The sequence below is a fragment of the Etheostoma spectabile genome, chromosome 11, assembly GCF_008692095.1.
Source record: "Etheostoma spectabile isolate EspeVRDwgs_2016 chromosome 11, UIUC_Espe_1.0, whole genome shotgun sequence".
Taxonomy (NCBI): Eukaryota; Metazoa; Chordata; class Actinopteri; order Perciformes; family Percidae; genus Etheostoma; species Etheostoma spectabile.
The window spans coordinates 14,867,126-14,880,433 of record NC_045743.1 but is presented as its reverse complement, the minus strand read 5'-3'; the positions used below and the strand labels follow the sequence as shown (position 1 = coordinate 14,880,433).

Here is a 13,308-nt window from a genome sequence, read left to right as displayed (position 1 = left end):
CCGGGCTGGATGTTTTCCACTTCCCCTTTTCATCTTTTATACATCTTTTTTTTTAAGTTTTCCCTAAGGGGAAATTTGTGCATTAAATTTTGCAAACCTTTAAATTTCAATGGACCCCACCCTTTCCCATTTGGGATAGTGGCCCCCATTTGAATTGTTGTTTTACAGATTTTTTCCAAGAGAGCTTTTTTGGTTTGTATTAAAATTTTACGATTGAAATGGCCCCCCCCCCAAAAACAAAACACTATGAGAAAAAAAGCACACAAGTACAACCAAAAAAGTGTGCCCCCCCCACTTGAGTTTGACACAGTGAAAGGTGGGGAGGGGTTTCCCTTTGCCACTAACATTCCACCCGGGAAAAAGAAAGTCCCCTATTCTTTTAGGTTGTAGAAAAGCCCCCACCCAACTAAAAAACCCCCAGTTGCTCTGTGTCAGGGAGAGAAGTTTCCTTCTCACTAGTCAACTTCCAATGAACTTTGAAAAGGGGCAGGTGCTGACGGTTGGAAAAAGAGAAAACATTTTGTTCAAGCAGAACAAATATGCGTTTAGGATGTGTAGATTTTTGAGATGGAGCGGATTACCACTAACGACGTTAAAGAAATACCCCTTTTTTTGCATTTTTAATTTCAATTTTCAGCCATTTTATCGTATTTTTAAAGCGAATCAAAAAGGAAAATTTCAAATTTTTCAATGATGGCCTGCCTTCTTTATTATGTAAGGAACAAAAACCCCAAAATACTTGATAGTCATTTTGGGCCCCCGCCAGGGTGTTTCGTATAATTATTAGGAGGTTTTTTAACTGTCCCCTTTAAAGCCAGACGAAAGGGAACCAATGTCCACTCAGGGGTAGACGAAGGTTTTTAAGGTTTTTAAAAAGAAATTAACTTAAAATTTTTGGCCTTTTCATTGATATTTTGGGCCCTTTGGGTTTTTCCAATACCATTAATAATGTAAAGTTTTACATTTAATGGTAAAAGTTTCGGGGAGGTCCATGTGGGAAACCCTTTTAGTTTTTATTACAATATGTGCGGAAAAATGGTTTTAAGTAATCCTTGAGTAGTAAATACTACTCGACACGTCAGAACCATTTTCTTTTACAAAATTTTAAAAGAAGAAAGTTTGTTTGTAAAAGGCAAAATCCGCGGTTGATTGGGGGAGAAAAAACGACCAAAGTCCCGTTTTTAAAAACCCCCCATGTCTCAGCCCAAGACTTTGGCAAATGGGAGAGAGCCATCCCACCCCGTCAAGGGGTTTGACTGCTCACCATAGTTTGGGCTGTCACAAGGGAAAAAGAGGGCTTTTAGAGAGTGACTTGTATGACACTGCAGCAAAAGGGCCCTTTTAGGGAAAAACCCGACGAAGGCGCTAGGGGGTGAGACCAAGAGAAAAAAAGGACGTACAATGCAATGAACACCATTTGGCTGAAGGGGTCAATCGCAGCGTTTTTGTAAATACACAGTTAAACTTTCAAAAACAAAGGCTCTCAAAAAAAAATAAAGGCTTCTATTATGGTAAATTCTGCATTTAAACAGGGGGAATTTTTTCGCCAACGGGAAAAATTACCCAATGTAAGGATTTTCTCATAGTGGTTTATGTCGCAATATCTTCATAGGCGTTTTCTCAAGCTATGGGAAGTTAATTTTTCCCCAAATTTTTTTTTATTTTTAATATTTTTTGTCAGTAAAAAACATCTTTAAAAATGGGTAAGATGCTTTTCCGGGGGGGGAAAGTCTAAAGTCGATGGAATTTATTTTGCTTAGCACAGCAAATGGTGTTCCAGCCTGCTGTGCAAAGGGTTTAACTAACAAGTCAGAGCAGGCAATTTTTTATACTTAATGCATTTTTAAACAAAAAGGAAAGGGGGCCCAAGTTAACATTAACGAAATTTTTCAGGTCGAAAAAAAACTTTCTCACTTTCACTTTAGATTTAAAACCACCAAAATAATTTCACCAGGTTTGCTGTCAAAGACGCTTTCTCTAGAAATCTAAACTGTTTTGAAAAATTAGTTTGCCCCCCCTGGGGACCGATGTTTTTTTTTTTATTCATTTTTTAAAAAAAAAACTAAAACACATCCCAACTGGCCCCTGGTTGCACAATGGGGGGGTGGGCCAGTTAAATAGGGTTTACTCCTTGATGGGGGCCGCAGTTCAAATTCCAACTGGGGCCCTTTTGCGCATGTCCCCTCTTCTCTCTCCCCTTTCAAGCTAAGTTTCCATAAAAAAAAGGCCCAAAAGGGCCAAAAAAATTTTTAAAAAGACGCTTACAAATTTAAAAAATTGACACCTGATTTAGCCACCTTTTGACTGCCTGCCCCACCATTACATACCACCACCCGGCAGACACTTAAAATCATCACTGCACAGTAATTTTCCATTTTCTGTTTCCAGTATTTTGGGGCTGAGTAAATTACTTTTATGGCCCTTTTCCACATGAGGATCCAAAAAAAGAAGGACTCGTTTGACGATGTGTGGGTTTTTCCCCCTCTGTCCCCCAACAGCCATTTTTTCTAAAGGGGAAGGTGGCAAAACGTGATCCTGAAAAACAAGAAACAGAAAGGAAAGAGAATGAGTGTTAGAATATCAACAGAAAAAAAGGGACTGATGTTTCAGTTTGTTTTGAGGATTGAGCTATCAGTGGATGGGAGCGTTTCTGTGCAGTATGGAAAAACAGTGCATTCTCACACTTTTGTACATATACACATTGATTTACGTCTACTGTAGTTCACCTCTGCATATTTTGCACAATTCTGCTTTCAGACTAGCTAGGTGCATTTCAAGCCACCGATGATTAGAATAAGAATAAGTATAGTGTTTAGTTAAACAGTAAACAGTTCTAGTATTTCTGTGCAATATGATGCTCAACCTAAACTTGACACAGTGCATGGCATTTGACAGACTTCCTAAGCCAGTGTTCAATGGTAATAACTGCCCTTTTTCATCAAAGTCAAACCCTGACTCATTCACGGAAGTCAGGGCCTGAATCTTCCTCAATCAAGGTTTGAATTAGCACTCAACAGGTGAGTTAATCTATTTTCCTCCACAACGCGCTGCCTTCTGTATAGGTTTTCTCGCCTACATTCCCTCCTCCTGCCCTTTATTGTGCCACTCCTGCTTCTCTTTCGTCAGAACATTTTTGCACTCAGCCTGTAAACTCACTTTAAGCCACTATAAATAGTTGTTCAAAGAGTCTTTCAGAGCAGCTGCCAGAAGTAAAAGCCTGAACGTTTTCTGTGTTTTGTTGCATTAACCAATAGCATGTAGCACGCACTACAGGCTAAACTGGTCCACCACTTCCCTCACTCACTACTCCTCTGTTCAAAGCTTCCAATAGTATGAAATACTATTCTGATCTGATTATTATTTCTGATCAGATTTCATTCAGAGTTCATACACATTTTGGCATATAACATATTGAATGACTTTTTCATGAATCCAAACCAATTTGTTATTTTTCAAGAAAAGTACTTGTTATAAATAATTCATAGCATATGAAAAAATAACATTTTATAAACTTTTGCTGCCAAAAACATTGACCTAAAGTAAATTTATGTTTTAGGTTTTTGTGTTACATATTTTAAGAGTTTTATCTCATAACAGTGGAACACAGATCACTGCAATGAAATATCTATTAGATTGTTTCACACAATTCTGACTACATTTGCAGTACATAATATGTATCTTTGCTCTATCCGAGAAATTGATTTGCCATCAGCCAGTCTGTTATTGTTTGTATTTTCTTGGGACGTGCGCAGGTAGGAAGGGTTGGAGAGAAAAGAAATTACAGCGGGAATTGCCAATCCTGCTTCAGAATTTGATAGTCAAAATCGAAAAGTCATTTTGATCAACAATTGCTTTAACATCAAAGTTGAGACTCTCCTACTAAGCACTTGTCTTGCCTCGTCTAGACCAGTTCTACAGTACTAGCCAACTATGACCATGCCTGAATGATCACATTTCTGTTCTTACATTGCCTAAAAGTCATGTTTAGAACTGATATTCATGAAACAGTATTTGCCATGATTTTTCCACCACCTTTTGGGTTTCACATTTTTCCAAAACCTTTCCAGGCTTTTCATGACCCTACAAACCCTAATTGTTATAATAAGCAAATCAATAAATAGCCATAAATCACTGTAGTGTATTTTGTGGCATATAACAATAATTATGCTGTGATGCAAAGCAGGGATAAGCCAATATGGATTTTTTAGTGCCAATGCCAATACATATATTTTTTTTTCATCAGCCTTAGCCGATGACCGATACGGGCTGCCGATTTTCTTGAGCCGATACTGCTTTTGCTCCCTAAATTTACATCATAAAAATGTAAACTCTGCCACACTAGATTTGTTTTTGGAATCTGCTCTGCCATTTCTTTAAAAATAATAAACAAAAACACGACTGGTGTCTCTTCTGCAATGATCTTATAGTCGTATCACCCAAATTATGTGTGCAATGTGCATCATATGAATGGGTGCACTGCATATGGTTAACTGTGCAATGGTAAAAGGCTTTCATCAACATCTACAACACAGCCTTGATGATGCGTTGCTTGCTGACATATTATAAGACAGATATAATCAGGTCATCACAAAATGTCCTTTGTTAACAAATTTAAATAACTTAGGAAAACAATAAACCTGAAAAGTAGACATTGAAATAAAGTGCTTGAGTTGTAATTTAAGACAGTGAATAGTCTGCACGTGAACTGCAGCGTCTCCAGCAACACAGAGTTGCCTGTGGACGCCTGTCTGTAAATAATGCCAGGGAAAAACGTTGCGTTTCGGTGAACGCAGCAGCTGCCTAGGGCTGCAAAATTAATCAAATTTTAATTGCGATCACGATTTTGACTTCCCACGATCAAATTTGCGTGATCGAGCGATTATTTTTTAAAACGTCATTTTCAATAGAATGCTCCGGGTTTTTTGCATAGCCAATCTACCGCTACTACCGTCAGACTAATCAGTTGTTCCTGCACCGTGCAGCTTAGTTTCTAGATGGAGACAGTCACAGAGGACAGAGTAACGGGAGGAAAACTCAACAGATAGCAGTCGGTATACGTCGGTCTCAAGGTTTACCAGTTTGCCAGTAAACGCAATATTTTTTCCCGTCTGTTGTTTTTCAGACAACAGCAGTGACCAGTGCCAGTCAGTGCTAGTAGCGTCTGTTAGCTGTTAGCTCCTCTAGGACGCACCGGCGCTAATGTCCTCGCATCCGCTCCAATGCTGTTTATATGGATATGGTTTAATTTTGCATTACATGACCCATTTCGTCTGTAAAGCCGTGCCTGTGTGGGATCTCTCCTCGACTCTCTCTCCTCTTACTCCGCGCCCGGCCACACAGCTCCGGTCCACACTTCTGACATTTGTCTACAGTTTTAATTTTTTATTAACACAGCTGTATATTGTTAAGTATGAGGGGCAAACCTGTATTTGTCCCAGTGTTTCCGCGGGTAACTCTGCTACTGCGGCCCCCAAGGCGAAGAACACAGGAGAAGTTATTGAATGCAACTAACTTCAGTTGGTAGAGTAATAGCGTGTGACACGGAGGCTGCTGGACCTGGGCCAGAGATGTGACCCATGGCCAGAATATAATAGTTCATAAAAATGCAGTGCAGTGAAGATACAGACATTTCATACACACGACGTGTTATCCGCCATTCGACCCGTGCTGGACCCGTTCATAATAATCAACCGTCTCTCTGTGAGTAGCTTCCATAACACTCCCTCTCGCAGTTAGAAATAGCCTATGTGACAATAAAATTTTGTTTTGGTTAAAGTCAACAAATATTCGTGAGAATAACCGCGATCAAAATTTTGATCAACATAATCGTGATTATCATTTTGGCCATAATCGTGCAGCCCTACAGCTGCCCATCGGCGATTCACGTTCGGGAAAACAACCTGCAGCTGGCCTCTCCTCCTGTGCTGTCTTTTCTATTTTTTTCTGCTTCATATGCTGTATCGGATGCTGGTAACTTTAATTTCCTTGCGGGAGTCATCCCAAAGGGATTAATAAAGCTAAGTCTAAGTCTAAGTCTAAGTCTAGAACGCAAATATTGGCCCGATATATCAGCCGGCCGATAAAATCGGTCTATCACTAATGCAAGGCTTTTTAAACCATTATTGCTCTGGTATTAGCAGCCAACATCTTCATAATCACCTTAAACAGGGAAGAAAGAGCAGCACACACTAAGTCACTTCTGTCCATGCTGATTATCTTGTGAAGGAGGGGGATCACTGGGCTCTAGCCCCACAACCACCCACCCAGCAAGCGGCAGGATTATTAGATAGAAGACAAATGAGATGGCAGACAATTCAATAAGGATTTTAAGGGCTTGGGGAGATGACAATATTCAGACCGGCGGGGGTGTGGGTGGTAGTGAGCAACATGCTTTTTATACAATGCATTTAGCCTTAGCTCACCAAATTCACATTTTTCTTTGTTTGGGAATTGACTGACATTTGTAGCTTATTAGGTCTATTTAGGTCTCAAAAGCAAAACCTCTGTAAACCTCTTCCCAAATTTGCATGTAGTAGGTACAGTGAACATTTAATTGTGAAAATTATGTATAACTTTGAATGTAATGTACAATCTGAATTGCTGCATTTCAAAAAAACATATCTGCAGTGAGTCCTTATATTTTCTCTGTGAAAATAGGGTTTTATGGAGTGGGACCTCTTTAGAAAAGAGTCTTTCATGAGTTCAGGAAGCCTTGTCGAATAAATATATTAGTTTAAGGGGAAAAATCATGGATCAGAAGATGACAGGAAGGGGAAGGAGATAAGTTAGTGATGAATACAAATCCAGAGGGCAATTTCGAGACAGTCAAATGCATGGTTTGACTCCCAACATTCGGACCAGACACCATCAACGGGCCTTATAATTATCAATCAAAGAGGACAGGCGGAAACGTGGGTTTTACTACCAGCTGACCGGCCACTGCAAGACCAGCTGAGGAGCAAATTCAGTTAATGAAGTAAAAAGATGTACAGAGTAATTGAATTGGTGACATCATCTAGGGAACTGGTCTTGTCATCTGCTCTACAGGAGACATGACACAACTGCTCAATATATCAGCAAAGAACAGTCCTGTTTGATAACTTAAAATCACAGATGATTACATTAGCTCAAAGGCCTCATTGTACTGTGCTAAAAACGACAGTATGTGTGTCCAACATTTCATGTGTTGTAGTGTATATTTAGTTTGGACTGAAAGTCTTCAAATTCTTTGTGACAAAAGCACGATAGTTGATGAGGGGTGGCAGCCACGAGATCCTGACAGTGATCACAAAACAATTTTCTACACCATTCCCAGTGATTCATTCGTTATTCTTGGGATTCTGGGGGAGTGTTAGAGTGCTAATTGTCAGCTATTCAGTCTGGAGACACAGAGCTTAATGGCAAGTCGCTGCCCGCCCTCCGACAGATGACTCATGATGCTCTTTTTCTCCTTTCATCTTCGAGCATGATTCACTGCCACTGAGAACGAGAGGTTCTGCTTCCTACCTCATTGCATCACAATGCAGGTAGAAAGCTACTGAAACAGGTTTTCAACACTTTTAATACAAAAGATTATTTCTAACCTTCACCTGTGTGTGTTTGTGTGGGCATGTGCATCACACTGTGATAGGTACAGCTCCAAGGCTATGAATCTAAAATATAAAAAAGTCTTACAGGCACGACTACGTGATGTTTCACAAAGGATTAATGTATGGATGTTGTTGCAGTAGCAACAGTAAATGTATGATGTGTATACTATGATCAGGAAATTCCACAGCAGTGTAATTTTAAAAGGTACACCATAGAAGTCCCACAAATTAATAAAATAGAAAAAAACAAAGTTATAGACTGTACTGTAAATGTTAGTCTATATTATTAAGATGTGTAAATGATTATGCTCGGTTCAGTTCTGAATTCTAAAAACAGTGACTTAAGATGTTTTCAGACAGCTGTTTTCGGCCCGCAACTACTTTGTCTACTGCCCGCCAACATAAGCAGTCTGTAAAGGGCCGCAACAGGGCAACTCTGCTGCTACCAGTTCTAACAACCTGTACCATATGCTATCTGCTGCTGCTATTCATTTACTCTCTCAACTCTTCTCATCTCCTCCTGTAGCCAACAAGAGTGGTTGTAGCTTAAGAAAAATGCTTAGCAACATGAAATGATTGATAAAGCGAGTTTAGCTTACTAATATAATAAAAATGGTTAACTGCCAGGTAATCAAAGTTTTAAGCTGATATTGTCGTAGAGGTCAAAACTCAAGCAACACCTGTGTAACTTTGATTTTAAAAAGCAATAAAGGTTATTGCTATTATTATTTATAACATTATAACTAGTACCTGTGTATGTGTGTGGTGTGTGTGTGTGTGTGTGTGTGTTTGACAGTGGAAGTCACCCTCTCTCTTCTATACAGCAAGGCTGGCATTATGTTTCCACTGGAAACAACAAAGGCAACAGTTGCAGCCTGCCGCTGTCTTAAAGTAGCTTACGGTTTTAAACTACAAGATTCTTCAGTTTAAAAGTCATTGAAATTTGAATGAGGTTTGACATAAATTCCTGAAAAATGTCTATAGCTTTAATACACAGTGCTAATGACTTGAATCCTGAGACACAGTGACCATCAAACTTGCAGACAGTACATTGGTTTCCTCCAGCCCATTATCGTTTAAGACTCTTTTGCAATATGAAGGCGCCCCTTGTCCAGGTTTATGTTTAATGTGCTTTATGATAACAGGATTGAGGTTTCTGTCTTGGGGAGAAAGCTTTTCGCTCTCTTGTGATGGAAAGTTTCAGTAGAGAGAAATCATATCCTGTGACTCAGCCAAAGTCCTTGACTAGTTTGCTATTATATGTGCTCATTAAAAGTAAGATGGAAAAATATAGAAAAATAAGAAAACTTTGTGAAAAAAGTGAAATGCCTAATTTGCTTTTTGAATGCACATTATATTCTATCACATTCACTGGAAATGCAGTCATATTCATTAAATGTCCTTGCCCACAACACAGGCACCAAAAGGTGGAAATCAACATTTAGTGGGAGTGAATAGATCGCTTTTCTTGCAGAAAAACATGAACAGAAACAGAACATTTCTTAAACTCTTACCTGTTAAATAACTTGACCTTCATTTTGAAGCACTTTTCATGTCATCCTGTCTTTTGTGTTTAGCCGACTTTTTTAATCTTTTTAAATATACTTCCAGTGTGAATTAATTTTTTTTACTTGATTTCTATGACAGAGCTTTCCTTGACTCAGAGTGTCCAAACGGCTTTTCTTTGAAAAGAAACTGGATATAACACTTGGTCAAAAGGATCTTCCTTTGTTTAATAGCCTATTCTCTCATCAAGTATTTGAATGTTACTTCTAATAGTTATAACTATTATACTCTAATAGTATTTTGCTTTGTGTGTAATGGCTACTTAAAACCAACAGAAATCTCTTTTTTTGTCTGCTGTCTGATGTGTAATGTGTAATGAGCAAAACATTCAAACATATTGAGTTGAACAATGTTACAGCTATCTCTCTAATTGGTGAATTTACAGCTCACAGCAACTTACAGGCTTTTGTTTGATATCTATGGTCTAGCAAAAAATGGCGTTAGCATAGTGTGAGCTATCTTATTGGGTTGCCTCTTAGGGAAATGCTCTAAGTTAATTTAAGTAAGTAAAAAATGAGGAAATGAAGCTGTAGCGTTATGCACGACTGTTGTGATCAAGCATTTTGTGTTTTTTTAATCTTACTTTATTAGCCTAATTGGGTGAGGAGAAAGCTATGCCTCTCCAGCTTCTCCCGTAGCTCTGAGTAGTGCGGCCAGTGCGTTGGCATGCAGACTGTGGCGAAGGACAGTATTAAGTTGGTGATCAAGACCAGAAAGCCTCCTTAATGGAATCAGTCTTTCAGACTTTGATTATGTTGCTGCCTTGACTTGTTAACCACACTGTTCAGCTGAGGGAGTGAGCTATGGGTTAAGTTAAGTTTTTTTACATTTCTTCATTCGGATCCATTTGCGAGCCGTTCCATTCTGAACAAACAAACAACGCAGTTTACATGCTTCGTCCTTGTTGCGTTATTCATTAAGATAATTCTAAACCGATTTCTGTAGCTCAAACAACTTTGTATTGTAGTTGAGAACTTCACTTATCACGACCCACGTATAAAAAAAACAATATGCACAGGCTCAGGTAGGGTTGGGTTTGATTTTTTGGGCCTGATCTAAACTCTATCTCGGCTACAGTGGTTAGCACACATTAGCTCAGAGGGCTAACTTGGCTTGTTTACTTTATGACATGGACGTTTTTGTCACACTGAACATCCGGCCGAACCCTGTTCTATAGGAATTATAGGAATGAATATTCAAATTAAACAGCCAAATCTGACTCACATTCTGAGTTGGGTACATACCGAACAACCAGCCAACTGGCCTTGATTCCATTGACCAAGCCCATTTAAGTGAGCATGTGATGTTATGGCATAGAAGCAAGTGAGAAGGCTCCACCTAGAACTAGGGCTGATACAATGTTTTTTTTTCTGATAACACATATTTTGCGAACATATACACTTACCGCTCCTGCCATTACACAGTGCTTGAACAACAGCTTGCTATTTTGCCCAGTGGACAGAAAAAGTGGATTGTGCATGTGTGCTGGATAATTAAACAACTGCAGTGGCCACCTCCAGATTGAACCTGTTTTCTAAGAATGCTCAGGCAGGACATTGAGAATAATGCACCATTTGAGACAGCCAAAGGCATTGTTTTTATCACATGAGCCACTTCTGTGAACAGCCAAAGGCCCCAAAGGATTTCCCAGGACGTTTCCAAACCAAGCATTAGCATCTGCAAGCCATTCTTCACCATTACAGTTTAATATTGGAGAGCTAGGAGGTCTCTGCTGGAAAAAAGAGTAAAGAACCAAGCCTTCGCTTTCCACCACATCCCACAGCCCGCTGCTGATGGACTGATGGACTACAAAGCAGGGAGTGGGATGGCTGATTGACTGAAAAAAGTAGCTGGCTGAGGGTGTGGTACTGCCTCCTAATCCAGAGGATGAGAGTGTGACATTGAGATCCAAAAAAAGAGACATGGAACATACGATGTCTGCTTTAAGGTGGAGGTACGTAGAAGAGGCTCAGAATTAATGAAATGTGGTCCAGTTGGAGATAATTAATGAAAGGATTTCTCTATCTCACTCTGGAGGACATCCACAACATGGCTCCTGGCGTTACAAACACCTTTGCAGATGTTGTTCATCTGATGATGTAATGATTTAGATTCAACTCACCTACCTTCATGCCCATCAACTCTCTCTGCTAATGCAAGTTTGTAGCAACCAAGTGAAAATGAAAGTCTGTGTCTCAGGATTTAGATGGCAACATGTCAAAGGAGATGGATTCATCTGCCTAATAAACACTGGGAAGTCAGCTCTCACAGCCTGTGGTGGTGTTAGTGGGGGTACCAGGCAGAAGGGGTCGCCAGCTGAGACAGAAGAGAATGCTTCACGCCAGCACATCCTCCTCGGGTTTGTCAGACAGGGTGAAAAGGATCAGAGGCAAGACAGAGGAGCTGCCCTTGTCCTGTCAACACCCTGCTTTACTGTCTTCCAGATTGGACTGATTTAATGTGTCTTCCTCTCTGTGGGTGTGGGTATGTGTATGTGTGTGTGTGTGTGGTGTGTAAGCTATTGAATCTAGTGGAATTTATGGAACTTACCTCTCTCTGTTGAATTTGAGTGAATGGAGGACAGCTGGCCGCCTCTGACGGAGATTCCACAAGTGAAGTGTGTCATCTGCACAGGCTGTGACCAGCGCCCCCTAAAGGTCAAGAAAATGAATATCAGTACTGAATCATTATAGGGACACAGAGGACCCCTTGCCTTTTCGAATTAACCCAGATTCTGTAGTCCTGGTTGATTAGACTAAACACAATCTGCAAAAAAAAGTAGATTCCAGCTGTAAGCACCCACCCAGAAGAGCTGAAGATCCAAACAATCATCTTGTGCACATAAGTAACATAAATTAAGGACAGTGTCAAGTACACATGTAAGAACTAAAAACAGCTTTCCCTCAACTTACCCAAACCATATTTCAAAAATAGGTTTTCTTTAATTCCCAGAATGCCAGCTAACAGATCATGTTTTCTTGTATTTAGAATATATAAGTGCAGAGAGCACTAAACAACATTAAAGAATTGCTTCCCTGATTCTTCTAAACATCTTGTCAGTGCACTTCATCCTAGTCTGTTGAGTTAACTGACGTGGTGCATTTGCTTATTCAGCCCCTTGGGTGGCAGATGAATGAGATGCATGACTGTTCTGAAAGGTTTCCAGCAATTAAACTCAGCTCTACATGTAATGTAAACATCTCAAATATATTAGTAACTGAAGTTGTACTTGGACACAATGAGGAGATTCACTGTATGTTCACAACTGTTAAAGGAGAGACATGTGCGTTTACCAATAAACATGAGTTTAAGGAAAAAGTCAATGTGCATGTCGGAAAAAAAATATATATACATATATGTGTATGTTTATATATAATCCAGTGTCCAGTGTATTTATAAAGCAGCTAAAACCAACCCTTGTATGTGTAAAATGTATACAACTTTATCAAGCCAGCATTTCATATTTAAGGAAATTAAAAGATGTTTGCCCTAACATTTAAAGGGCTAATCAGAGACTATTGGAGACAAATGTATTACTTGTAAATATACGGTATGTTGAAATACTTCATCGCATGTACTCCTCAGTGCAAAATCATACGGACATCAGATAAAAATGGATGTCAGCTGCTTTCCTAGTTCTAAGGATTGTAATTACAGTATAATTCCCAGTGGGGCTTTGCTCCCAGGACGTCGCTGTTCAGACCGGAGCCCAGGGAGAATTAGCTTTAGATTACAAACGTAATCATGGGATTAAAGACTGTACAGCGCAAGTTAGGATAAAAACATCCTCCCCTATGATTTCCATATTGGTGAGTGTGTTCCCCCCACTCACTGAAGCAAAGATCTTTCTTTCTTTCTTTTCTGTTTTATAGCAAAGTTAATACTGAATGAACACGTTGCTGTACAATAAATTGGGCCTTCTGTGCTCTATCAGAATGTTCGTGTGAGGGAGCATTTTCAACATCCCCATCTGTTTTTCCTGCAGCCAGTCACACAGTAAAAGGATTTAGCATTGTCTGGTAAAAACTGTGTGACTAATTCCTCCCTTTACCAAACCCCTATCCAAGTTCTATGAATAAATGAGCTCTACTTTTCAAGAAACAAGAAAGAAATGAACAAAATAATGATTTGAGCTTTTTCTGCCTATTGCCTT

The 13,308-nt window shown here is 39.5% G+C and overlaps 1 protein-coding gene across 14 annotated transcripts in view; it reads right to left on the bottom strand.

The window, feature by feature from the left end:
- LOC116698049 (syntaxin-binding protein 5-like) overlaps positions 1 to 13,308 on the bottom strand; it is an 83,601-nt gene that overhangs the window by 66,587 nt on the left and 3,706 nt on the right. For all 14 annotated transcript variants that reach the window (XM_032529779.1, XM_032529783.1, XM_032529780.1 and 11 more), the window contains exons 2-3: positions 11,706 to 11,806; positions 2,412 to 2,535 (exon numbers count right to left, since the gene is read on the bottom strand). In XM_032529779.1, coding sequence (XP_032385670.1) covers positions 2,412 to 2,432 — 21 coding nt within the window. In that variant the 5' untranslated portion in view covers positions 2,433 to 2,535; positions 11,706 to 11,806. The remainder of the gene's footprint in view (positions 1 to 2,411; positions 2,536 to 11,705; positions 11,807 to 13,308) is intronic.